This window comes from Salvia hispanica, chromosome 2, assembly GCF_029641045.1.
Source record: "Salvia hispanica isolate PSC_SH4W2 chromosome 2, Shi_PSC_v1, whole genome shotgun sequence".
In the NCBI taxonomy this organism is placed as follows: Eukaryota; Viridiplantae; Streptophyta; class Magnoliopsida; order Lamiales; family Lamiaceae; genus Salvia; species Salvia hispanica.
This window is the reverse complement of record NC_142693.1, coordinates 12,023,832-12,051,512: the sequence shown is the minus strand read 5'-3', so window position 1 is coordinate 12,051,512 and position 27,681 is coordinate 12,023,832. Positions and strand designations below refer to the sequence as shown.

The 27,681-nt window shown below is 33.3% G+C and overlaps 3 protein-coding genes and 1 pseudogene across 4 annotated transcripts; 2 read left to right on the top strand and 2 right to left on the bottom strand.

Moving 5' to 3' along the window:
* Positions 1–4,761: 4,761 nt before the first annotated feature.
* LOC125206477 (uncharacterized) lies at positions 4,762–6,498 on the top strand. Of its 2 annotated transcripts, none has more exons than XM_048105734.2 (5): positions 4,762–5,173; positions 5,412–5,462; positions 5,685–5,818; positions 5,908–5,999; positions 6,100–6,498. In XM_048105734.2, exons 1-5 carry the CDS (start codon positions 4,907–4,909, stop codon positions 6,144–6,146), a joined length of 591 nt encoding a protein of 196 aa, XP_047961691.1. In that variant the 5' UTR covers positions 4,762–4,906; the 3' UTR covers positions 6,147–6,498. The 2 variants fall into 2 exon arrangements, with proteins under 2 accessions (XP_047961691.1, XP_047961688.1); XM_048105731.2 differs by having other exon boundaries at positions 4,764–5,173; positions 6,089–6,498.
* A 62-nt stretch (positions 6,499–6,560) lies between these two features.
* LOC125206495 (uncharacterized) lies at positions 6,561–8,016 on the bottom strand. Its single transcript, XM_048105748.2, has 2 exons — positions 7,701–8,016; positions 6,561–6,994 (listed from the first exon to the last, which is right to left on the bottom strand). The coding sequence occupies exons 1-2, from the start codon at positions 7,905–7,907 to the stop codon at positions 6,770–6,772; spliced, it is 432 nt and encodes a 143-aa protein (XP_047961705.1). The 5' UTR covers positions 7,908–8,016; the 3' UTR covers positions 6,561–6,769.
* A 5,779-nt stretch (positions 8,017–13,795) lies between these two features.
* On the top strand, positions 13,796–15,061 carry SEP2 (stress enhanced protein 2). Its single transcript, XM_048116937.2, has 2 exons — positions 13,796–14,159; positions 14,558–15,061. Exons 1-2 carry the CDS (start codon positions 13,872–13,874, stop codon positions 14,816–14,818), a joined length of 549 nt encoding a protein of 182 aa, XP_047972894.1. The 5' UTR covers positions 13,796–13,871; the 3' UTR covers positions 14,819–15,061.
* A 7,288-nt stretch (positions 15,062–22,349) lies between these two features.
* LOC125202594 (monothiol glutaredoxin-S6 pseudogene) lies at positions 22,350–23,015 on the bottom strand (annotated as a pseudogene).
* Positions 23,016–27,681: the final 4,666 nt, after the last annotated feature.

Below are 27,681 nucleotides of genomic sequence, written 5' to 3'. Positions count from 1 at the left end.
GCATAATATTTGAGAGTTTCTTCCACTAATTATCAAGATCCAAGGTGTTTGAAGTATGGAATCAAGAGAAGATCAAGACTACAAGATTCAACCATTGGGTTCTATTGCTTTAGTTTTAATGTTTTCATTGTTTTCTCTACAAACTATGTGTTTAGCTTATTTCATAATGTGAGTTAGATGTGTTAGTAACGACTTTGGTTTATACAGTTCCTATTTATTTAATATGTGTTTTGTTTATTACTTTGCTTCTATTCTAATTGTTGGATAATTGCTTCATCTTTGAGGGGCACATTCTATGATGATCATTTGGCTTGCAACATAATCGTGAGAGTAGGTTTGCGAGTTAGAAAAACTTAGTTGACGTTACAATTAGCTTTCGTTAGAACGACACTGTTATTTGAGAGAGAGAACATTAAGAGTCTTAGGAGCCTTCAAGAGTTACTAATCTAGGTTTGATGTCCCTAGTGTCTGTAATCCACTTTATGTCGCATGGACAATAAATGTGTTACTCGTTCTAATAAAGTATGAACTATACTAGGGTGTTGTACTTGGAACGCATGCACCCTAATTAAAAAAAATTATCTCATTTCTCGATTTTCACATATTTTCTATTATTCGGCGGCCGCTTGCGCCCACAAACTCCTCATTTAACTCCTCATATTTTCCTCCTTCATGTTGAATTAAATTCCCAGATAATTAAGCACATAATTAAACTTTCGCAAATTATCTCCCTCGAATTAATTATTTCGGACTTGGGCTAAATTATTCACCCTTTGAATTATTCTCAAAATTAACTAAATAAGCCTCCAGAGTTGATTATGCATCGGTCCAACAATTATATTTAATTAAACTCATCCTAATGATTTAAATTAAACTGGCCCAAGTACATTTTATTTCCAAGCCGCAACCTATTTAATTTAACCCCTCCTTATTTCTCCAAATTAAATTAGGGACCCCAACCAAAACTAAAAGAGAGGCCCGAAATATTATACTCCCCTCCACCATAGGTCTTCCTCCCTCTCTAATTTCATTTCCCCCAAAACAAAAGAGATCTCTAACCCTCATTTCCACAAACCCTCATTTCCGTCACCTCCCTCCGATTCACTCCACGCCGCCGGTCATCACTCGGCCGCTCCCCCGTCGCCGGTCAACACCGACGCCACTGCTGTTCCGGCGACGGGAATCCTATCTCTTTCCTCTAATATTGGAACCGCCCGAATTCACCGATTTCTCCACAAATTTCAATTAAATAATACTAAAATGCGATTTTTCCCCCCCTCTGATCTTAGTTTGTATTTCCTCTTCTTTCTTTTTTCTTATTTTTCTTTCTTTTTACTGTTTGATACATACACCTAATTGACATTTAAAGAGTATCTGAGGGGTGGGTATTCGGTTAACCGAACCGACATGTCGGTTAACCGACCCCAAAATTCCATAAAAAAAAACTAACCGGATCGGTTCGGTTACTTAATTAACCGACTCGGTTAGTACCGGTCGGTTATCGGTTATAACCAAACTAACCGAATCGGTTAAAATTTAAAATACTTTTTTCCAATAATAAATGAAGATTATTCTATTTTTAACATACTAATTCTTAAGCACTTTAATAACTTTAAGAGATCATATTTTTAAAATAATGTTTAGACACTTGACTTTGAAATATTTGATAGTGACACAAATTAAAATTGACTTTTTTTTGACATTGCAATATGACTTATGAGACTTTAACAAAATTTGGAAGTAAATTACAATTCCTTCTACTGTGACAAAATTTTGAAGTAAATTACAATTTCTTCTATTATGACAAAATTTGAAAGTAAATTACAATTTCTTCTATAATTAATTAAAAATATATTAAAAATTAAAATTGTTTATGGTTTTAATTAACTTGTTATCTACTTTTTTATTATTATTATTATTATTATTATTATTATTATTATTATTATTATTATTATTATACTCCTATTTACAAGCAATACATATATTGTTTAGGCTTTTTAATAGACTTAAACTTTAAATAATCTAAAATTTGAAAACCTTTCTCTAATAATAAGTGAAAGGTTATCTTATTTTTAAAATAGTAGTATTGCTTCAGCACTTGTTAACTTTAAGAGATCTTATTTATAAAAATATATTTAGAAAATTTATTAAATTTGAGATATTATAAGTATAAGTAACTGATAGTACACAAATTAAAATAGACTTTTTTGACATTGCAAATTTGCAATATGAGACTTTGACAAAATTTGGAAGTAAGTTACAGATTCTTCTACTGTGACAAAGTTTAAAAGTAAATTGCAATTTCTTTTATTATTAATAAGAATATAATTGATATTAAAATTGTTTATGGTTTTAACTTTTTAACTTTTCATCTACTACTACTACTACTGCTGCTACTGCTGCTACTGCTGCTACTGCTGCTACTACTGCTACTGCTGCTACTACTGCTGCTACTACTACTACTACTACAATCATTTTCTAAACTTGTTTCCAAAAGAAGTGTCTCACTTATCGTGAGACAGAGGAATTGAGGAAGTAACGTTATTGCAGGTCTCACTATCCAATTATATTACTATCTCAACAACATTTTCTTTTTAGTATTATTTTTTTTACCAATTTTGCATTGAACCTTGTTCCATTTTTAAAGTCTGAACCAAATACAAAAGTAACTATAAATGATTATAAAATAAATTTTAAAACTTCAATATGTGAATATATTTATGAGCTTCATATTATTATTATTATTATACTCCTATTTACAAGTAATACATAAATTGTTTAGGCACTTTAAAAGACTTAAACTTTACATGATCTATAACTTAAAAACTTTTCTCCAATAATAAGTGAAAGGTTATTCTATATTTAACATAGTAATGCAAGCAATATATTGACTTTGAGATATAAATATATAAGTATAATACTATAATTGCTAGTGACACAAATTAAAATGGACTTTTTTGACATTGCAATACGAGACTTTGACAAAATTTAGATATAAATTACAATTTCTTCCATTGTGACAAAATTTGAAAGTAAATTGTAATTTCTTCTAGTATTAAATAAACATATAATTGAAATTAAAATTGAATTTAATTCGGTTATCAATTATAACCGATAACCGGTCGGTTATAACCGATAACCGACTTAGAGCAAAAACGTATAACCGGTACCGAACCGATAACCGTAAATGTCGGTTATCGGTTGGTTCCGGTTCGATTCTCGGTTAACCGATTAACCGAAAACCGTTTACCCACCCCTAATCCACAATAGTGTGGACTTGTACTAGGACTAGCCAAAGACTAGCTATTGCTCTACCACATCACAAAGGACATCCCACTGCACAATAGTCGACAAGCACTGGGACTAGCCAACAAACAAAATCACAAATTCACAGACATGAAATTAAAATTTTGACATGAATAGGGGGAAATGCAACCATTTTATATAAATTAAAAAAAACATACATAATTAAAAAAAAACTAAATTAATAAAAAAATTCGAAAAAACCGCTAGTCCGTCGGGAGCCCACAATAGCGGACTAGCACCAATTCCAACAGACGTCCTCTCGTCCGTCTAGCTAGTCCGCCTGCCGCTCACCGGTTACAATAGTGGACTAGCGCACAAACTAGCGGCTAGTCCGCGCGCTAGTCCACTACTGTGGATACTCTAATATAAATTAAAGACAAAACACCTAATTAAATAAACTGTTTAAGCTAATAAGATCAATTAAATATTTTTAATTTAATTATTTTATGGATTATCAGTTTAGTACTAAAGCACATAATTAAAAATATTCAATTACTCCCTCGTCGCTTAAATTTTGTCACATTTTTCTATTTCCGTTCCTCCCACAATTTTTCACATTTAACTTTTTTACCATGTAGTGGATCTCATATTCCACTAACTTATTTCATCTCACATTTTATTATAAACTAATAGTATATAAAAGTAGGACCTGCTACCACTAATTTTTTCAACTCAATTTCCATTACATTCTTAAAACCTGTGCCCGGTCAAAGTGTGACAAAATTTAATGAACGGATAGAGTATTTTATATCATTTTAAATATAAATTTAAATTTTATTAAGACTATATTAATTAGTTATTAATTTAAGATAAAATAATAAAATTATTTTATATTAGTTTAATGTTAAATGATTCATATTTTAAATAATTATATAATTATACTACTTATTTATTAATTACGGGTTATTAATATTATGATAATAATTAAATATAATTAATACTATAACTATAATTAAGTAGTAGTATGAGATTATGAGTCATAATCTGAATTATATTGGAAATAAATTATGTAATTTATAACATTATAATAATAATATTAATAATAATTAATAATACTAGTATAGCAGAGAAAGATAGACAATATATATATACTACTGTTAGATTCTTTTTCGTGTATATCCAAAAATGCACTCCATTATAAATATATGAAAAATGTGATTTTTAAGGGGTATTTTGAAAAAAAAAACAGCATCATGTACTAAAAATATAATTTTAAAATACCAAAATTGTTACTACTTCTATATTTCACTACTATTTTTTATGGCAAAAATTAAAGATTAGGTACTATTTCTATATTTCACTACTATTTTTTTTTTGCTAAAGGCCTTCAATGTGCAAACTCCAAATTTCAAAAACTTTATTAGTACTTCACTCGATTTAATTATCTAGTTGTGTGGAGTATTTTTTTTAATAGAATTTTCATAAGAAGAATTTACTCGAATTGTGATTATTACTATGTCTCGAAATCTGTACTTTTTAATTGGTGACATCTGTTGGAATATGATAGTGTTCGGAGATTGCGAGAACGAAATCCCTACCCAGAGAGCTAATTAAAAGTTGTATATACTCCATATTAATACTATATCTGTGCTTGCCGGAGATGTTTAATGCGGTGAGGTTGCAGGCCTCGAATCCAGTCGCGCTTCGTTCTAGCTCCGGCGGAAATGGCGGCATTGTTTCCTCTCCTAGCCGGCTGACTCTCCGGCTTCCCGCTCCCCGCCGCTTCGCTTCTTTCACTCTTCTCTCCGTCGACAATGCTACGTCGGAGCCCTCAGCCGCCTCGCAACTCACTGCCGCCGTCGGATCTCCGCCTCAGCTAACCCTCTCTCACCGCCACATTCAATTCCTTAGTCTCACCGCCTGCGCCGTACTCTCTATTTCTCTCTCTCTCTAACTGAATTTGATATATTTTGGGAAAATCTACTTAGCTTGTGATTGATTCATTGCATTTTAATTGGAGATTGCTCGCTGCGTTGTTCAGCTTACCTAATTGAACTGCGTGATGAATATCTCCACATTTTGAAAAATTAGGGTTCTTAGCTTCCTTTGTTTGATGTTTATTTTATTGGAGTACTAATTTATGGATCTATGGTGTTGATTTACAGACAGCAGTTTCTGCAACATGGCTTTTCTGCGCTGCAATTCCAGCCCTACTGGTTAGTGATTTTTCAATTCCTGTAGCTACTCTAATGCTAGTTAATGTTAATGAAGAACTCAGTTTCAAGGACCATGTAATTGTGGAGTTAAATTGATTTTTAGGCAATGATGTAAAATGCAATGATTTTGTTTTGTTTGATTGGATGTTGTGAGATGCTATACTATCCTCTGTTTTTCTCCATGTGCTGTCTGAGGATTAATTGTTACAAGGTTCGTTAAAGGCCTTCAAGAGAGCTGCGGAGTCACTGGAGAAGCTAATGGACGCCACGAGGGAAGAGCTGCCCGACACCATGGCTGCTGTTCGATTATCTGGGATGGAGATCAGCGACTTGACAATGGAGCTCAGTGACCTTGGGTTGGTACCTTTCACTTTCGACTTTCTTAAAATACAGAAGCTCTTTAGAGATTATCATGGTTACGTTACTTGTATACTTGCATTCGCAGTCAAGGGCTAACGCAGGGGGTTAGAAGCTCTACTCGAGCTGTTCGTATGGCAGAGGAGAGATGGAGACGGTTGACAAACATGAAACCAATAGGTTAGTAATTCAGATGTTCATACACATTCATTTTCTCATCTCAACTTTGTTTTAAAGTGACGAATTCCGCCTGATCTTTGCTTGAGTAGTATCTGTGCAGGAGGTCGCCCCAATGAGAGCCCAGATAGGCGAGCCGGCTCTAGCTAGAACTGCACGGAGAATGAGGGAAGGCATTGTTAAAGGCCGTGGAGTTGTACAGATGCTCTTTACCCTAACCCGGTATTCTAAAATGCTCCTTAACTACTTCACTTCTCGTTCGAAGGCCTAATCCATGCTCTGGTATAATATGAATTTGAGGCCAATCCTCTGTACATACTCTCTGATTGGGTAGAGTTTTTGGAGCTTTAACAAAGGAGGCTAGGCACAGTAGAGAACTAGTATTTTACTTGGTTGTATATGTGTTTTGTTAAGCCTTACAGTTGTGAAATTTCTGTTTTTGTTATGTGTTTTTTACTTTGGATTCGGAAATTTGGAGGGTTAAGTTTGCTCCAAGGAGTTACCTTCTCCGAGTAGTTATAGGGATGAATTAGGTACTCGACTGAGGTAGTTGCTAGAGTTCAATTCGTACTAATAAGAGCTTCGGATTCTTTCTTTGCTAGCAGCGAACATGCTTCGACTGAAGACACGTCCCATGATTTACCCCAAAATCGTTGCCTGAATCTAGTAGACTAATGCTACAAAAAATAATGATACAATTAAAGCCCCAAAACACAGTTTTTGAACAGAAGCTCACTAGTAATTTTGCATTAGATCTTTGAGCTGTAGCATAGTCAATCTTGCTTTTCATGTTGTTGACTTGCAGAGCTCTCTGAGCTAGAATCTAACCCGAAGCACTTGAAAATCGCTTGTTTGGCCCGCCCAAAATAGTTGCAAGGGTGGGTTGGACGCCGGAAAATGCCCAGAATTACGGTATCCTTTAGAGACGACTCATCTTCCTCTTCTCTGCTCGACCCTCCACTACTTCCTGCGCGCCCTCCAGCTCTCTCGTCTTCCACCTGGCAGACGAGTTTAGATGTGGGCCAAAACAAATGTTAACATTTCCAGATGTTACACATTTGTATCCCAGGGACAATCGTCATTCTTAATGTTCCAAATGCTAATGCACCACCACCAAGAGTCCATCTTACAAAAATTGCCTTTCGCTTTAATATTAGACACAATTGTTAAAAAGTAGAGGGGAATAGTTTTTGCGAGTAGCTGAAGCATTCTCCAAAATTTATTATTATTATTATTATTTGATAAAAATTCAATCTTTATCACCTTCTCATGTCTAAGACTCCAAGTAAAGAATAACAGACCAAAAAATAGAACCTTATTTATCAAGGAAAAAACCACGCACCAACACCTCGAATCATGATAGTATAGTAGAACACAAGCAAATTAATCTTCAAGAAAGCAGCTAAAAGCCAAAAAAAACTATTAAGAAATGTTTAAAATCATCAAATAAATGACTACTTTTGTATAAAATTATATTGAATTGATATTTGAATCGATCAATTGAACGTTTGCTTCTCTTTTTCTTCTTCGTCTATTATTGAGCCTTGAACTTGCATTTCGTCAAATAAACTCAATTCCAAACTAATGCAAATCCCATAAATTCAACTAACATAGAAGTTGTTCAAAATCCGAATATGAAATTTATGAAAATTAAATGGAGAAGTGTTATAAAGAAGAATAAAAATTGATCCAAAACCAACGCACCGTCATTATTCCGTTTGGAGAGGTAAAGTTGTTGGCTGCAGGTTGGTGACCAGATGGCGGCGCGGCTGACCTAGTAGAGGCGTCATAAGTGAAGGCAGCGAAGCCGAAAAAGAGGAGAAAGAGAAGAATGGTAATAAGAAGTTGGATCCAAATTAGCCATGGGATTTTGTAGCTCTCTATAATCAACTCATCCCCAAACCCCACCATTTCTTCTACTTAACCAACGCCCAAAATCTTCAGCTTCTATGCACCATCAAGAGAGAAAGAGAGGGAAATGGATTTAATCAGGAAAACTGTCGTGTGGGAAAGTAAAAAAAAGAGACCGTTAACTTCATTAAAAAACAAAAAAGTTAAACTGCCTACCGCCACCTATAATACCATTATTGTCAATTAGGTCCCCTATATTGTTGTAATTGTCAACAAGGCACACTTGTTTGTTTGTTCGTCATTTACAATCTCATTTTTTCTATTTTGATCTGCGCTGCGAAATTAGTCTATTTTCATTTTTGACAAGTCTTTTTCTCTACTAAGATGAATCTCATTTTCCATTAACAATACTTTAATCATTTTTTTTTCTTTTCATCTCTCTCATTTTATTATTTTGCAATTAAATTCATGTCTTCTACAAAGTCCTTTTTTTAAGGGAACTGAGAGAATAGTACTCCCTCCGTCCCTAAAGAGTATGAACTCTTTCCTTTTTAGTTCGTCCCTGAAAAATATGAATTTTCTAATTTTGATTTTTTTTTCTCTAATTAGGTGAGACTTATTCTGCACTAGCAATATTTTTAAAACTCCTTCTTTCTCTCTCTCTCTTACTTTACCAATTGTGCATTAAAACTCATGTCGAACAAAATGTTCATACTCTTTGAGGACGGAGGGAGTATACTAAATCAATAGTGATTTATTAACGCTATTACTCATAATTATAATTTTCTTTTCACAATATAATTAAATCCATGTCATTTTAATTACATTATAGTATGAAAGACATATATCCTGCCTTTTTCATAAAAATAAACACTATTTTATTTTAGTTTGCTCTATAAACATAATCCATAATTATTTATGGAAAATTTTTCCCACTAATAGCGTGTGCCATATTTTACACTAACATTTCATCATTAATTTTTATTTATATTTTATCGTACGTTACCAATAATGCATTGAAACACATGTCGTCCCTGAGGCCATTCATAGTAGCGCTCATAAATACGCCTTATAAATCCTCGAGTGAACTACAAATTTGGTACATATGTATGAGGGTTCGAACGCTAGACACCCCTATGTTTTTAAAATATCGCCACACACCTCTATGTATGGACTTAATATTATTTGAATGATTTGTTCACTGTTCACGGACTTTTAAACCCTTTTTCCACTTGAATTTAACCAAAATGCCACTAAGGGCATTCTGGTCTTTGCCAAAACAAGGGGTACTATTTATGATATTTTAATATTCTTATAGGGGTACCTCAAATGAAATTTTAATACTATTGATACTTGAAACGATATAATATTTAACTCTTTACAATTTTTAAGGAAATAATTTGTCTTCATGTCTACATGTTTAACACGAAAGATAATATAATAATATTATATTATTATTTTTTAAAAAGTTTAATCTTCTTTATCCTCTCTAACGAGGACATCCATTTTTTACCTCTGCAATTTTGATACAAAAATGCAGTTCAGCCCCTTCTATCATTCCAATTTTGATTATTTACTCTCCAACAATATTAACTTGGTGAAGGCTGAAGAAAATTTTTAATAATTTTCAAAAAGTTGAAATAGAAAAAACAAAAAAAAAGGTTCTCGAAAGGGGCTTAAGCCCTCCATCGAGAGAGAAGAGAAGAAGTGAACGGTCCTTTTTATTGAGAGTGAAGTTCAAATAGACAACAGGCAGAAGTGGCAGAGTGGAAAAGAAAATGGTTCATTCTGAAGATTAAAAAACCAGTGGAAAAATAGCTTAAAATTATGTGAATAGTGAAAAGGTCTTTCAAATGATATTAGGTTCATACATAAAGGTGTGTGGCGATATTTTTGAAACTTAGGGTTGTCTAGCGTTCGAACCCCCATACATAGGTCCCAAATTTGTAATTTACTCTATTTGAGAAGACTGAAATACCCTAGGTGGCATTTTGGAAAAAAAAAAAACGAGGGTGAGAAGGGCATGAACGACCGTAAAAAGTGAAAAAGGACTTCAAATGATATTACATGCATACATAGAGGTGTCTGATGCATTTTCTGAAATATGGGTACCTCGAACGTTCGAATGACAATACATAGGGATGTTTTTTGTAGTTCACTCTAAATCCTCTCTTCCTCATTTTTCCCCATGTCACGTCAGTATTTTATCTTTAAGCTCAAACGCTTGCAATATTGCCTCAAATTATGCTCTATAAATCCACCATATTCATATCACCACTATTTTTTTAATTTTAATTTTTATAAATAAAATAGAATAAAAAAATTAAAGTCAACACCAAAAATACTTAATTAAAAAAAAGTTACACCGAAAAAAAAAATAGTAGGCTATGGATAAAAATTAAAAACCAGATCACTTCATCCCAATTGGCTTTTGAGTTGTTTGATGAGTCCCTGGAGGAGTTCTCTCTCTTGTGGGTTCTAGTACACGGAGAGGGATCTGATGGTATCCCACAACTTCCTCTGAACCGTCTGGACCAAACCTATGAGGTTCGGGTCTTCGGTAGTCAAAGCATTTTTATCATCTCTCTCCTACTTTACCTATTGGACATTAAACTCGTGTTATTTACATGTTTTTCTATTTTTTTCTAGGAAGAAAGGAGTATAGATTAATCTTGAAGAATATGGGGGAAATTTTAATATTTTAATTTTTATTACTGCTAACTCTAACCTATTAAAAATAAGAATGAACTATAAAAATGGTCCATGAACTATGGGTTTATCTCGCCAATAGTCATTGGACTTTAAAAATATCTACAATAGTCCCCGAACTAATGGTTTGTTTCAAAATCGGTCCTTTTGGCATTTTTTTACTCGAAAATGTTCTTTTGGGCTATTGTGCAAATTTGTCTTTTCACATTTTTAATTGTTTCAATATGATACTATATCAATGATGTACTAAATCTTATATAATATCAAAATTATCTTCTTCTCTCATTTGCTATCCTTCACTTTGTCTTTTTTTATTTCAATATTAGATTAAATTTTATAAAGTTAAATTTAAAATTTAGATTTTTAATTATCAATAAATTAATTTTATTTAAATTATTAATATATGTATTCTTTCTCGTCTCACTGCTATATATATAGAAATAAAACTATGCAGCTAGCTAACACAAAACTCTTTTATAATAAATACATAAATTAATAATGTTAATTAAAAACAATTTATTGGTATTTAAAAATCTAAATTTTAAATTTAATTTTATAAAATTAAATCTAATATTGAAATAAAGAAACAAAGTGAAGGATAACAAAAGGAAGAAGAAGATAATTTGAAATAATTTCAGATTTAGTATATCATTGAAATAATATCATATTGAAACATATAAAAATGTGAAAAGACGAAATTTTAAATAAACCCTTAGTTCAGGGACTACTGTAGATATTTTTAAAGTCAAGAGACTATTCACGAGATAAACTCATAGTTCAGGGACTATTTCTTTTTTTTTTTGTCCCATGAAAAAATACTCCATCCGTCCCCAAAGAGTATGAACTATTTCTTTTTTCGTCAGTCCCTAAAGAGTATGAACTTTCAATATTAGAAAAAGTCAAACAACATACTACCCCTACATATAATTTTATTTACAACTTATACCATTATAATAAGATAGACTCCACTCTCCACTAACATTGTTTCCATTACCCTTTCTCTCTCTCTCTCTCTCTTACTTTTTCCCTTATTTATTAAAACCCGTAGAGAACTCATTGTTCATATCTTTGGGGACGGAGGAAGTAAAAATGATATTGTTGGGGATTGGTGGTGCACACCCGAACTCCACATTAGTATGATATTGTCCAGTTTGAGCGAAGACCTCACGGTTTTGCTCTTAGGTACTCCCAAAAGGCCTCATACTAATGAAGTTGGGTAGCTTATATATATGCTTACAACTCTTGTTCATTCTCCAATGTGGGATATTGTTTACCCCACAATCCTCCCTTCAAACCAAGACCACACGTCCGTTACAGGTCATCGGGGTCACCCAAGGTCTTGGTCAAGCTCACGTAGAAACATCGGAGAACTTGCAAGCGCAATCCACCGACCCTGAGCCACATAGGCTCCGCCTCTGAACCAGAGCTCTGATATCACTGTTGGGGATCGGTGGTGCACACCCAAACTCCACATTAGTATGATATCGTATTAATATGGACTTCAGGTGTGCACCACCGATCCCCAACAGTTGTATCATAGCCATGGTTTAAGGACAGGGCCTGTGTGGCGCGAGGTTCGGTGGATTGCGCTTGTAAGTTCTCGGATTTATCTGTGTGAGCTCGATCAAAACCTGTGTTGACTTGTAACATGCGTGGTCGATATGTGGTCTTGGTCTAGTGGTCTTTGTTTGAGGATGGGATTGTAGGGGCAAACAATATCACACATTGGAGAATGAACAAGAGTTGCAAGCATATATATATATCGGCTACCCCAACTCCATTAGTTTGAGGCCTTTTTGGGAGCACCCTAAAAGAAAAAACGTGAGGGTATTGTCCAAAGCGGACATTATCATACTAATGTGGAGTTCGGGTGTGCACCACCGATCCCAAGCAGTGATATTAGAGCCCTGGTTTAGGGGCGGGGCCTGTGTGGCTCGGGGTCGATGGATTGCGCTTGCAAGTTCTCCGATGTCTCTATGTAAACTTGACCAAGACCGGGGGTGACCTAATGACCTGTAACATGTGTAGACATGTGGTCTTGGTCTGGTGGTCTTGGTTTGAGGGAAGGATTGCGGGCGGGGGCAAACAATATCCCACATTGGAGAATGAATAAGAGTTGCAAGCATATATATGGGCTACCCCAATTCCATTAATATGATGCCTTTTGGAAGTACCCTAAGAGCAAGACCGTGAGGGCTTTGCTCATAGCAGATAATATCATACCAATGTAGAGTTCGGGTGTACAACACTGATTCCCAACAGTATTTTGGGGGCAACCAATATCCCACATTGTAGAATGAACAAGAGTTGTAAGCATATGTAAGGCTACCCCAACTCCATTAGTATGAGGCTTTTTGGGGGTATCCTAAGAGTAAAACTGTGAGGGTTTTTTGCCTAAAGCGGACAATTTCATACTTATGTGAAGTTCGGGTGTGCATCGCCGATCCCCAATAGATACGTTTTCTGAAATGGAAAGAATATAATCTATACTTTTACCTTTTCTTACTTTATATTCTTTATACTTAACTGACGAAACAATTAAACAAGAGTATTACATAAAATCTCGTGCCGAAAAGTAGAAATTTGTTTTATGGTACCGTGGAGTATTTCTTAAGAAAATTTAGAGAATAAAATATTCTTAATTACTACTCCACAATATAATTTCTTATATTTATTACTAGTATTTTGTTAATACATGAATTAGTATTTTAATAAAAATTTCTTTTATCCTTATAATTCATATATAATTGTATAAATTGATAATCTTGGATAAGTCTGGATAAGGATAGCTTCTCTTCCAATTGACAAGAATGTTACCATGCACTGTTGTTAAATTTCTGCCCTGGCCTATTCAAATCCTAGTTCCATGATTAATGGTTTGAGGTTCCGGATAAATATCTTCTGATGGAATGAAAGGGGTATATGTGTAACGTATTAGTATTTGGGAATGATTGAATCCAAAGCTTATTATTGAGGAGACGTACTTATGATAAGTCAACTTTTCTGTTCTCACTATGAGTGATGGACGGTTTTGATCATTTGATGCATATGGATGAAGAGGATTGGTTCAAACAAAAGAAGTGACTAGTTATTACAAGGAATAAATGAGAACGACAACAACGTTAACGGCAAAGTGAAGCGCCACGTCAGTCCTCCACCAATCACCGCCCCTTCCGTGGACGTGGACTCTTCAGCCACCTTCAATCTCTTCAAACTTCAAACCAATCAAATCTCCTTTTACAAAAAAAAAACAACTATTTTCTTCCAAAAAGCACACACACACCTGAATCTTATCCAAGATTCTCATAATTTCTCATGGCCCTCACTGGAGCACGGCCGATCCTATGTCGCCTCGGCGCCGATAAGCCGGCGGCGCCCGAGCCCGTGAGGCTGAAGGTGGCGGAGGATGTCGGCGCCGGGGCGAAGATCGTGCTGCAGCCAAGGGTCTGCACGCTGCGGACTTATGGCGGCGATCGCGGCGGCGTAATCAAGGCCGCCAGAAAGGAGGTTGAGATGTCGAGATTCTTTGAGATGCTGTCGGATTATGTTGAGAGCTCCAAGAAAAGCCATGATTTTGAGATCATCTCTGGTCGTCTTGCCATGGTAGTATTTTACTCTTTTCAAAATTTTAATTAATTTTATTTTAAATGAAAATTACTTATCAAGTTGTTAAATGTTAATTATCTCAAAAAAAAAACTTTTTTATTTGTGAAGTGTAACTTGGGTTTATAATTCATAGTCTCGAATCGATGTGATCGTCAACCAATCTCTAGAATTTCTTTTATCGTTTTTATGAATTACTTAATAAATTTGAGACTACTAATTTGATTAAGTCCGAATATTATATTTGGGTAAAAACCTATAGACTCTCATAAATAAAATCAATTCAAACATCAAAGTTTAGTATTTAGAATCTGATAAATTAAATATACTATTGAAAAAATTGTTCAATAATACTACTATTGAAAAAAATAATTTTTTCCTCTGTTTTTTCCTTCAAGATTGTATTTGCAGCAACAGTTGGCGTGGAGATTGTGACAGGGAATTCAGTGTTCAGGAAGATGGATTTGGTAGGTATAGAGGAAGCCGCGGGTGTCTGCGCGGCCGCAGTGGCCAGCGCCGCAGTCTTCGCGTGGTTTTCGATCAACCGTAACAGAGTGGGGCGGATCCTTACCATCGGATGCAACACCTTCATTGACTCGCTCATCGACAACATTGTCGATGGCTTGTTTTATGATTCCGATTTCAATGATGAAATGTAGCCGTATTTAATTTCATGCTATTTCCCTTGGTTTAGGGTAGTCGACGCTCAAATACATATGGTGCAATACAAAAATGTAATAGGAAAATTGTACTTATATGCATATACGGAGTACTTGGAAATATTACTTTCTACAAGTAATATATGGAGAGATGTGAGATTGATAACGTTGTAAAAATAGGTAATGAAAACTACTATTATTAATATATAAATGGTGTGTAAAGTACCGTTTTTATTTTTTTCACTCCTTTTGCAAAAATAATACTCCCCCTCAAAGTAGTTGGGGCATTTTTTTTTGGGAACAAAATTTAAAAAATTGATGTGTTAAAAATTAAAATGGAGAGTGTAAAGTAAAGAAAGAATAAAGTATAAGAGTGAATAAAGTTTTTGCCAGCAAAGTAAATGGCTCAACTACCTTGGTACAACAAAAAAAGGAATACTTCTCAACTATATTAATAAATAGTTAAAGTGGAGAGAAAGTAAAGTAACGGTGGGGATCATCTGCTGTGCATTTTTGCACAACAGCCATGTTGTCCTCACAAGAAAATACTCCCTCATTCCGCGAATAGGAGTCTCGTATTTCCATTTGGGTCTGTTCGCGTATAAGAGTCCCGGTTCATTATTACTATAAATGGTAAAGAGGCCCCACATTCCACTCACATATCATTTAATGTATACAAAAAAGACACATAGTCCACTAACTTCCTTCCACCCACTTTTCTTAACATTTCTTAAAACCCGTGCCGGAACGAAATGAGACTCATATTCACCGACGGAGGGAGTAAAATAATCAAATAAATAAAATAAGTATATATTATTTTATTGGTTCGAGAGAAACAACAGAGACTAATATTATTTTATTGGTTTGAGAGAAACAACAAAGACTACTGCGCAAAAATGCACAACATAAGATCCCCACCCGTGAGACAATAATGTAAACAAGAGTCTTATCTACAGTATTCTCTCTCTTATTTACTCTTTTTCACTTCAACTATTTATAATTATTTTTCTAAAACGAGTGCAGAAAATGAAATGACTATACTACAATGAAACGGAGAGAGACTAATTGGCTCCTGGCTTATATTCCCCATCTCAAGTTCACTATGATCTATCATCAGCTACTTTTGGTATTTCTAGTCTAAACAATATTGTTGAATACCTTTGAGTTGATTCTATTCACCTTAGTGATGATTATGGTGTTCCTATTGTTCATATTGGTAATTCATCTATGAACTGGCGTCTAATTCCTTTTCACTCAAGATCTTTTCTCATTAAACATCTAATGTTTATTTTCTTTATCTACTAAAACTCAACAAACACGCTAAAAAATCAAAGTATACAATATATGCAATATGAGATCATAAATTTTCAATTCTTATATACATTGAAAACGTGCCAAATCTAGAACGCGGAATTATGTAAAATTTGATCATTTAGGAACTTAGTAGGAGTATGCCTCAAATATAGTATTTCCCAAGGATGGAGCTTCGTAAATGATTGCTTAGATAAAAGTTGCCAAGAGTTGTCACACCACTTTTTAAGTGAAGGATCTTTGGTCTCCAAGTGGATCAATTCAACATTTTTTTTTGTCATCTCTTTTCTACCATTAATCCTATGATGTTTAAACTTTATATTATACTCAAATCTTTATAGTATTGCTTTTGTGGTATCTTACAAGAATAAGTTTTTGGCGTATCTATCTCGTTCACAGATTCATATCATTAGAGGCATGGTTGATTATCTTCACAAATAAGGTATTCATCATATGGTATCTTGTCGTTGCTCTAACAAAATAATTAGTTCAGGAAAAACATAGGCATACTGTTGAAATGAGTTTAGATCTCCTTTGTAAATCTAGTTTACATGTTACTTTCTGAGATGATGTTTTACCATTGTTGTTTTCATTATCAACAAACTCCCTTCTCAACCACTGTCTCTACCTCTTCCTTTGAAATCCTCTACAAATATAAGCTCCAGTACAATGATTTAATGTTTTTCATTATTCATGTTATCCTCATTTTATATCTACACCAAGTATAAATTAGATTTTAGACCAGATGATATTGTTTTCTTTGGTTATAGTTTCCATCATAGAGGATAACATCCATTTCACGCGTATCACCGGTGTTCACCGGTGATCTTAGTGTACTCTTTTTCCCAAATAAAAAATTATACATCTACTATCATTATTATAAATTAGAAATTTTTATAACTACTGTCATTATATTTGTTGGGATGTGCCTTGAGATATCTTAGAGCTCTATATAATCGAATATAATGATTGTCTTGATATCATATCTTGGAGTTCTAATGGGCATAACACATATAGCCCACAAGATGTATGTGTTAACGATGCAAAATTAGAGACGGATACTCTTCGTGCACTTCTAATGTTGCAAATACATCTAATGTCCAATGAGGCCTTATAGGATCTAGTGACATGAGAGAAATGCTTATGGATGCATTCCCATGTGGTCGTGATGAGCCATTGGATGATGATCATGTTGACACCCACCACTTGAAGAAAATGATATTGTTAATAAAGATGACAGCCAAGTAGATGAGCTAATGAAAGAATGTGACAAACCACTTTCTTCGGTTGTCAAAACTTTTCAAGCTTATCTTTCATAGTGAACCTTTATCATATCAAAGTATTGAATGGGTGGTCTGGAAATCATTCTCTATGTTACTTGATTTAATCAAGAAGACATTTCCAGAAGGGTTTATACTTCACTTCAAGTTGCAGTTCGGCAATCATGTCTCAGCATGGAGAATGGGTTTTTCGGCCTCATTCTCTAGCAAGGGTAGCAATCCCCGCCGGATTCAAAGCCGCGAACCGCGCGAAATGGAAAAACTCTGGGAGGAAAGAAATTCGGGAAAAAAAAGTCGCGGAAGAAAAAAGGCATTGCTGAGAATTCCAATGTTGCACAGGCTAGGAAGAAGGACATTCCCCTTCTTTCTGCTTCTGAGAAGAAGGCTATTGAATCCTCCCTATACTACTGCAACCATCCTGATTGAATATTCAAGCCATGGTTTCTCGTCTGAATCGCAAATGGAACAACATTGGGCGGTTGTTCACGGTCGCACCAAAAAGATCTATAGGTTTTGCGGAAACGGCCGCTTTGCAGGTGACGGCGAAATATGTGCCTCTTTTGGCGAGCGTTGCCCCAAGCTCACAAGGAAAAGTAAAACCGAGCTGTTGTGGGAGTTGCACCAAGAGGAGCTGGAGAAGAAGCTCCTGGAGGCCCCAGACGCTAACCCGGAGGGGCAGGACGATGCTCCTGGTCTTTAGGTGTTTTTTATGGAAAAGTTGATATTCGAATATGATATTTACTATTTCTATTAGGGCTGGGTCGATACGGTATATTGTACTGAAAATTTTGTATCGTTATCGTATCGAAAATATCGAAATGATAGAATTTCATATCATTAATGTATCGAAAGTTTTGGTATACAGGATTTCAGTATACCAAAATTTCGGTATGGATAATATCTATACCGTTATCGTATCAAAATTTTGGTATATCGTACCGAACTTCGGTATGTCGTTCTGAACGGTATATCGAAATTAAATGGATATCTAATTATAATTTTAGGGTTTCCATTAAATAATTTTGAATATATAAATAAATTAAATAGATATCTATTTATGATTTTGAACTTTTAATCTTAAAAAATAATTATATTATTAATATAAACAGTATAAACGATATGTATCGATAATTCAATATGTATTGATTTTCGATATATTTCGTTATACCGAACCGATAACATTGATATATATCGTATATTCGATATAAAACGGTATACCGCGGTATAAGAATATACATATCGTTATCATATCGAAAACTTATGATACGGTATGTATCGTACCGAAAATTTTGGTATACCGAAAATTCGATATTTTTCGATATTTTTTGATATTTTTCAATACGATACGATCGATATACCATTTTTCGGTATATTTACCCAGCCCTAATTTCTATGCGTTGAATATGTTATTTCAATGACCCTTAGGGTATGTTTGATTGTCTTGAAAAAAAATCATATCAACATATAATGATTCTAGAAAAATGATAAAAAAAAGTTTAATATTGGATATGAAAAGATATATGTTTGTCCAAAGGACTGTATGCTATTTTTGGATGGAAAGGATGGAGATTCTTGTAATGTTTGTGGGAGGTCGAGATAGGTGACCAACAAAGAGAATGTAAGGGATGATTCACGCAATGGAATTAGTATCTTAACAAAGAAAAATGATTGGCTAAGGTCTTATGCTATTTTCCATTTCTTCATCGACTAAAGCGGCTTTATAGTTCATCAACAACATCTTTATCTATGAGGTGGCATGAACAAGGATGCGGATGATGGAATTCTAAGGCATTCGGCGGATGGAGCCGTTTGGAAGGCATTTGATGTGCGGTAGGCAAATATTACCGTTGATTCATGTAATGTGAGATTATGATTAGCTAGTGAAGGATTTAATCTTTTACGAACCATGAGCACTACATACAATACTTGGCATGTGATGTTAGTAGTTTACAACATGGATCGTTGGGCATGCATGAAAAGACCTTCACTAATTCTCTCAATGATTATACCCGGGAAAAAGGTCCTGGTAATGATATCGATGTTTATTTGCAACTACTGATTGAAGAATTAAAAGTATTGTGGGAGGGGGTTTAGGCATGCGACTCTTATGCTAGTGGGAATTTTAATATGAAAGTTGCTCTTATGTGGACAATCAATGATTTTTTCGCGTATGCCAACTTATTTGGATAGAGTACAAAAGGGAGAATTGTATGTCCATTTTGTGAAAAATGAGTTTTCTTAAAGCCTACGGCATCCTACAATATGTCTTTACAGGAAAAATACTTAGTTTTAAGTGTCCTTAGAAATTTGAAAATACTTGATGGGTATGCTTCCAATATATCAAGAGGTGTCAACTTGAAAGAGCGCAAGCTTTCTAACCTTAATTCACATGATGAGCACATACTGATGCATGGCATACTTCCACTTGCATTGAGAGGGATTATGGCTAATAATGTTAATTCGGCTATTTCAAAGGTGTCAGTGGTGTTTAAGAAGTAATGTGCCAAAACTCTTAATCCAACTAAACTTGATGAATTGCAAAATCAGGCTATCATACAGCACCGAGAATGTCATACCGCATACCGTATTGCAAATTGCGGTATGAGAAAATATTATATCTATACCTTACCGAATTTTTCAGTATACCGCAATGCGGTATACCGAAAATTCAGTATGATAATTTCTGATATCGTTACCATACCGTATTTCGGTATACCGCACTTTTATAGTATACCGAAATGATGTATGGCATACCGAGTATGGTATACCAAAATAAGGTATGACATACCGTTACACTTATGTTTCATACCAAAAATGTCATATTTTATAACCAAATATATAAAATAAAATAACAACTATTTAAATAATGCCCAAAACATTAAAACCACACCACAATAAAATCTTATTCAAAAAATTGAAATCAACAAAACTTCATCAATTAAATTACAGTGGATTGGATTTGCATCTATGCGTGAGTGTGTTTGGGGTTGAGGGCAGAGGAACTAAAACATGAAAGTAGAGTTAGGGATTTTAACTTTTCAACAATATTAGTATAATTTATAAAAACAATATATACCAATTTTTTGGCAAATACTGTATATGCGGTATACGAAAATCTATACCTTTATCATACCGAAATATATCTAAAAGGTATCATACCATACCGCAACTTGCGGTATACCGCAAATTCGATATTTTCAGTATGGTAAATGCGGATTTCGGTATATTTAGCCGGCCCTAATTTTAGCACTTTGTCACATGGAGAAAATATTTCCCCCATAGTTCTTTACAATTACGGTTCATCTAATTATCCATCTACCTTATAAGGCAAATCTTGGTGGTCCTATGCATTATCATTGGTTGTACCCAATCGAGAGGTTAGTGAATCTAGTAGTATGCATAACTATCATTTTATATTTGTCATCACATGAAATTCTAGTTTGCAACTTCATTTATACTCATTTTTGTGAAGATTTATTATGAGACTAAAATCATATGTTCGGAATAAAGCACAATCAGAGGATTCCATTGCCGAAGGGTATAGTGCAGATGAATGCCTTACTTTTTTTTTTTTTCACGTTACATCTCTTGTAAGGTGACGATTTTCCATCGTCCACTAAGGAATTATGAGGTGACAGATGGAGAAAATTATTTATTTTGTTCCGGTAGGCGATATATTAGAAAAGAGCAAGATAAGATCCACGATATAAAATCTTTATCTCAAGCACACCGATATCACTAGAACAAAACAACTCGTTAAGGACATTTTTTAATACAATTAAGGACACTAATTTGTTTTTCTAAATATACCACTAACGCTTCAAAAAGTGTCCTTATCTTTGGTGTCCCAATTAAAATTAAATGACGCAAATGAAAGCGTACTGAAAAAAAGCAAAAGATTAAGTTAATGTGTCCTTATTTTTTGTGTACAACTCTATATATCGTACAAACTCGACCATTAGCAAATGTCAACGGATGACAAAATAACATCAACAGGAAATGTCAACATAGTGTTGTTGACATTTTCTAATAGTCCAGATTATAGTTTGGAGTTTGTACAATTTTTAGAATCTGCATTTGATTACATCCATATATATATTGAGAGTTGTGATCAACTACTAACTAATTAACAATCTCAAACTAAGACCAATTCTTAACCATTAGATTGGAGACACGTCCCAACTATAATGAAGACGTTATTTAAAAAACGTCTCATATAAATTTGGAACACAATTTAAAAAAATCCTAAATATATTGGAAACACGTTTTAAAAGTGTCCCAAAAATTAATTTATCAATATTTAAAGTGTCCTTAATTAGATTTGGCAGACTATCACTAAAGACACTTTGTGAAGGTAAATTATTTAGCAACAAATAAAAGCGTCCTTCATGGACTAAAATCCTTAACTATTACTTATGCTGTATTGTGCCATGTGCCAACTAATATAATAATAGTTGTAAAAGTTCTCAACTTATTTAGTGACAAACTGAAAATAGTTGTGTAAAGTTTTATACGGAAAAAATGGTGCACTAGGACACAATTTTTACTAAATAGACCGATATATATATAAAAAAAAAAAGTTTGGTTCTGGGCTACTTTATTGTGACTCTTGGACGTATGAATTGGGCTTAGCCTCAATTTGATCTACTATTGCGTGTAATTGATTTTATTCTTTCAATTTTTATTCTAACAGTTGAATTTTTGTTCTCGTTACATATGATAATAATAAGATTCCACAACTTTTAATTGTTTTCTATGTCACCCTTGCTCAAATGTCATTTATGTAATCGTTTATAGGGCATCATTTGTGGTATCGCTCACATATAAATTTCTTGCAGTAGTTGCTCGTTCCACAAACACGTAGGTAAAGATCAGATGTATTTTGTGATATCTTGATATGGTATGGTATTTTTATCCAGACATTAACCGGTCGTATGGTATATTGCCAACAACATACAATATACAACATGGAGAAATAATATTGTATTTGATACATATATATGTGTCTAGATGTAGACCATATCTACTCATGTTAAATGGAGAAGAAGGGTCTCATTTACTAACTATATGTATAACATGATATACATGCTAAAAATTTGACCTATATATACTTCTTATAACTCTAGGCCAAAAACAAAAGAAATAAAGGAAAAAGTTGTAGCTTATGTATCTAACAACTTCAATTATTAATTAATTACTCACTTAGCCTTGTAATTTCCACCTATACCCATATGGCATTGGCTTTGATGAGCAAGGGCTTGAGCTTGCCTCTAACATTGAGGCTTATGATCTCATTCGAGCCCCCGATGAACTCCTTGTTTATGAACACAGCCGGTACACTGGGGTTGCACCCCATTGCCATCAAATCCTTCTCCATCCGGCCCCCCTCGGCTAGCTGGTCGAGCTCATAAATCCTTGGGTTCGCCCCGTAGCCACGTATCAGCAAGTCAATCGCATGCGACATGCAACAATTGTTCTTGCTGAATATCACAACTGAATTTTCACTTGCTAACTTCACAATAGTATCCATTTTGAGAAGTAGTCTTGGTATTTTTTTTTTTCCTAATGTGTTTATTGTTTGATTTGAAGTTGAGCTACATTTGGTGTTGTTGAGGTTGATATATATAGAGGTAGAGATAAAGGTAAAAAGAAGTTGACGTCCAATCTAGAGATTTCATGAAATATGCTGCGATTTTTGGCTTCGATCTTTATATGATAAAGTTGCATGCACTGGAATTGTTTGTAGATAGCCTATATGGGATAAAATTTCCTTTTTCTTATTCTTTGGAACATTTATCCCTTTTTCCACTTTTCTTTTGTTTTATGACTACAGTTTCCAACACGTGTTCTTACTTTTAATTTAAACGAGACCCCTAGTTGAGAAAAAAAGAAGATTATATCTAATTATTAATGATTAAGAAAAAATATCACTCCAATATCATCAAGGTCAATTCAAAAGATGATAGAAAATGGTGTATCATTTTTGGAATAATAAAAGAAATATATGCGCTTCATAGATGTTACTATTATTTTTATTAGTACTCCTCTATAAAATAAAGACATTTTTTATTTTTGGATGTTTCATAAAAATATTTTCTTCATGGTAACTTTTTTCTCTCTGATAAGGTGGACTTCATTCTCCACTAATAATATTATAACTGTCTTTTTTTTATATTTTTCTCTTACTTTACTAATTGTGTATTAATTCTCGTGTCATTCCAAATGTTCATATTTTTGTGGGACGGAAGGAGTATATTTTATGGAATATCGAAAATATTTATGACATGAGAGCGTTATATTTTATATCTTGAACTTATTACTTTAAACTAATTTATAACAATCACTAACTTACGCATAATAAGTGGACTGAAATAAACAATTAATTACGATATATATATGCTTAATAATACTCCCTCCGTCCCATAAAGATTGTCCCATTTTTCCATTTTCGTCCATCCCACAAAGTTTGTCTCATTTCACTTTTTACCATTTTTGGTAGTGGACCTCATATTCCACTAACTTATCCCGACTCACACTTTATTAGACTGCCTCCATCAGTGACAATGGAGAGAGGAGAGAGGGTCATTCATATAAGACAAAATAAAAATAAATAAAAATAATTCATAATTAAATAAACTCAACCGCCCCTCTAGTTTCCGTCAAAAGTGGGGGGCAAGTACACATGGCTATTTCCTATTGGTGCATATTGAATATTTTTTATTTTTATTTTTATTTTTTTTAACTTTTAATTATGATTTAGTTTATTAGTTGATTTATGTCATCATGTACTGTATATACATATATTTTGGTACTGAAATAAATTTGAACATATATTTATATTACAATAATAAATATATTATTCTTTAGTTGTGTATTTTGTTATGTTGTACTTTGTATATGAATGTATAATGATTTTTATTATAAGATAATTTATATAATTTTTATATTAATGAAATATATATATGAAAAATAATATTTAATGGGGTTGAGTTGGGATCACTGATAGAAGTAAAAATTTAATAAGTTGGGGGTTGTATATGTGGATGAAAGAGAAATGAGTATTTTATTAAAAAGTTGATTGGGATTGGGTTGGGCGAGGGTCACTGATGAGGATAGTTTTATAAAACTAATACTTTAAAAATAGGACTCACGTCTCACCAACTTTTTCAACTCACTTTTCATTACATTTGTTAAAACCCGTGCCGGGTCAAAGTGAGACTATCTTTGTGGGACGAAGGGAGTAATATTGAAGACAACTTGAAGTTGAAAATATCAAATTCTATATCGGCCAAGTCAACATCAATAAATCAAAATGTCGAACAATACAACTTGATATTGTCATTTTTTGGCTGGATACAATACAAAAATATGCAAGCCAATAAAAAGTATATATTTGATTTAAATCTCTGAGTATTCCCATTCATTCGATACTAAAGCAAACTACAAAAGTGAACAAAATAGATTGAAAAAGTTATGGTGCTAAGGTTTATCTTATTTTGTTGATATGCAAAGATACTCGAATAAACAGAAAATTCTGAAAATGAAAGTCTGTCTATATATTCTTTAAAAATATGACTCTTGGGAAATCTCAAAAACCAGAAATAACATGTCCGTACAACGTACTTCGCAATGTACGAATTTTCGAATTTATGTTTTGTTATAGAAATATTTATTTTAGCTTCAAAATGTGCGTGTATATGTATGTATACGAGTACTACTATTTTCTTGTAGTATTATTTTATTTTATTTTTTTTGAGTTAGGGATAATGTAAATTCATTAATTATGTGAAATGCGACACCAATGAAAAATTAGCAATATTGTTATTGTGTCACATATTTTTCCCGACCTTTCGAGTTGAGTTGAGTCGCATCGAAGGAGATATATTCGTTTGTACGGTATAAATCAATTTACTCTATGATAGTATCTTTGTAGTTTGAACCTTGAAGAAATAGACAGCAAATTTGGTTCTCTAAGCAAACATTTGGAGATAAGATGGATTTGCTAACAAGATTCAATTCCATCAACACATACGAAACCGGGTCGGGGCAAACACATGAGATCCGACAATCATAAATACAGAAGAAATATTAATTCTAATACTCCCTTCATTCTTGAAGAGTATGCAATATTTTTCCTTTCCGAACATTTCAATTTTGGAAAATCTCTTCTCTCTAATGAGGTAGGACTCGTTCTCAACTAACAATACTTAAAAAACTTTCTCTATTTATACCTCTCTTACTTTACCAATAATGCATTATAATCCGTGCCAAACCCAAAGTTCATACTCTTTGGAGACAGAGGAAGTATATAAATGGTTTAGGCCTATAGTGAGATATCCGTATCAAAACCGTATCTTTTGTCAAAATGTCAAATCACATGCTCCTACATTTTATGCCGTTTAATGTACATTTTATGTACTACTCCCTCCGTTCCATAGTAATGGAGGCAAAATTTTTCGGCACGGAGATTAAGAAAAATTGTGTTAGGTGAGTTAAGTAAAGAGAGAATAAAGTGGAAAATGAAAAAGGTAGAGAGATGACGAGAGAAAAAAAGTAAGAGAGAGTAAAGTAGGTGTTGAAAAATGTGTTGACTTTTATTAAAAAAAAGGAAATGACTCTATTATTATGGAACAGACGGAAATGGAAAAACGCCCCTATTACTATGGAACGGAGGGAGTACTATAATGTATTATCCCATATAATGTAGTAAAATATATGAATTATGTACATTATTAAAGACTGCACATTACTGATGTATATAATGTACATTAATGACTTTTTACAAGTAAAATTGGATTTGACGTTAACACACCCCTATACCGTGTAGTGATAAAATGCAAACTTATATATTATACAAACCCAAAACTCCTCAACACAGCTTCAACACATTTTCAATACAATATCAACACAGTGTAAAATTTCAAGATTTTAATGTCAACACAGTATTAACACAATATCAACACAACATCAATCATTGACTACCATTGGATATCTGTTGACATTTTCTCGTTGATGCTTTTTTGTGATCTGATGATATTTTTCAATGATCCAGATCATAATTTTAAGTTTGTACAATATTTAGAATTTTCGTTTGATCATATCCCCTGACCTATATATTAGATGTATATTTAGAAAATAAAGCAGAAGTACTATGAAATTTTATACTATCAATCATATTTTTATTTTAATTGGTATCGGTTATAACCGATCTCTTAATCGAAACTTATAACTATGACCGAACCGTATGGATAAGTTTGGTTACCTATTCACTGATAATAAGTCGTGGTTCAGTTCAATTATTAGTTTAACTCTCTAGCGAATAATCAGCTCTAATAATGAATACATGATACTACTCCTATAATGCAACTTTTAATTAATATTAATTAACATAATACTATATTAAAAATAATGGGACATAAACAGGACACAAAAATGTTGGAAGAGTTCATTCGAATTTTATGGACCTGTGTATGTAATTGGGTTTCCGTTACATAAAAAAAACCCAATTAACCAGTTACAAAAATGTTGGAAGAGTTCATTCGAATTTTATGGACCTGTGTATGTAATTGGGTTTCCGTTACATAAAAAAAACCCAATTAACCAGTCTTATTAGTGAATGACATAAGTTATAATGAAAAATTAATAAAATGAATAAAGAGAGAAAAAAATGAAATATTATTAGCGATGAATGAAGTCCAACTTATTAGAGAGAGAAATTTATAAAAGATGAAAGTGAACTAATTTTATGAATAACACCGAAATAGATAAAAAAATGTGGAGGAATGAATATAATTTGTAAAATTGAGGTCATAATTCAGGCATTGAAACAGTTGAAGTAGGTGAAGAAGCTCCTAGTCTTGCTCTCCCTCTTCATCCCCTGTTGCATTCATTGCAAGGCTGAAGTAATAAGAAATCTCAAGTTGTAGAAAAATGTGCTGGTGATGCCCCCAAACCCAAGCCTAGACAAGAAACGTGGTAAATTGGTAAACAACCAAATTTTGTACAACCAAAATAAGGTAATATTAATATTTGATATATTAATTATATATTAAAATCATAAATATAATAAGTGGATAAGTTAAAAAGACTTATTAGCATTTAACCTCATTTTTATTTTTATATTTGAATTTTCTTTCTATTATTTTTAAATTTTAAATTAAAGTATGCACTAAATAAAATTAATGGTTCCAAAAAATTAAAAAAAAATATATATAAATTATAAATATATGACCATAATATTATACACTTTCTATGTACTATATATGCATCCAT

Excerpts from the sequence above, each read along its gene's own strand:
- LOC125206495 (XM_048105748.2), bottom strand. The coding sequence starts at position 7,907 with ATGGTGGGGTTTGGGGATGAGTTGATTATAGAGAGCTACAAAATCCCA. Across the intron at positions 6,995-7,700 it reads CTCCAAACGGAATAATGACG|GTGGAAGACGAGAGAGCTGG; the intron begins GTGCGTTGGTTT and ends CTCGTCTGCCAG.
- SEP2 (XM_048116937.2), top strand. The coding sequence starts at position 13,872 with ATGGCCCTCACTGGAGCACGGCCGATCCTATGTCGCCTCGGCGCCGAT. Across the intron at positions 14,160-14,557 it reads TCTCTGGTCGTCTTGCCATG|ATTGTATTTGCAGCAACAGT; the intron begins GTAGTATTTTAC and ends TTTTCCTTCAAG.
- LOC125206477 (XM_048105731.2), top strand. The coding sequence starts at position 4,907 with ATGTTTAATGCGGTGAGGTTGCAGGCCTCGAATCCAGTCGCGCTTCGT. Across the intron at positions 5,819-5,907 it reads ATGGAGCTCAGTGACCTTGG|TCAAGGGCTAACGCAGGGGG; the intron begins GTTGGTACCTTT and ends TTGCATTCGCAG. Across the intron at positions 6,000-6,088 it reads GACAAACATGAAACCAATAG|TATCTGTGCAGGAGGTCGCC; the intron begins GTTAGTAATTCA and ends TTGCTTGAGTAG.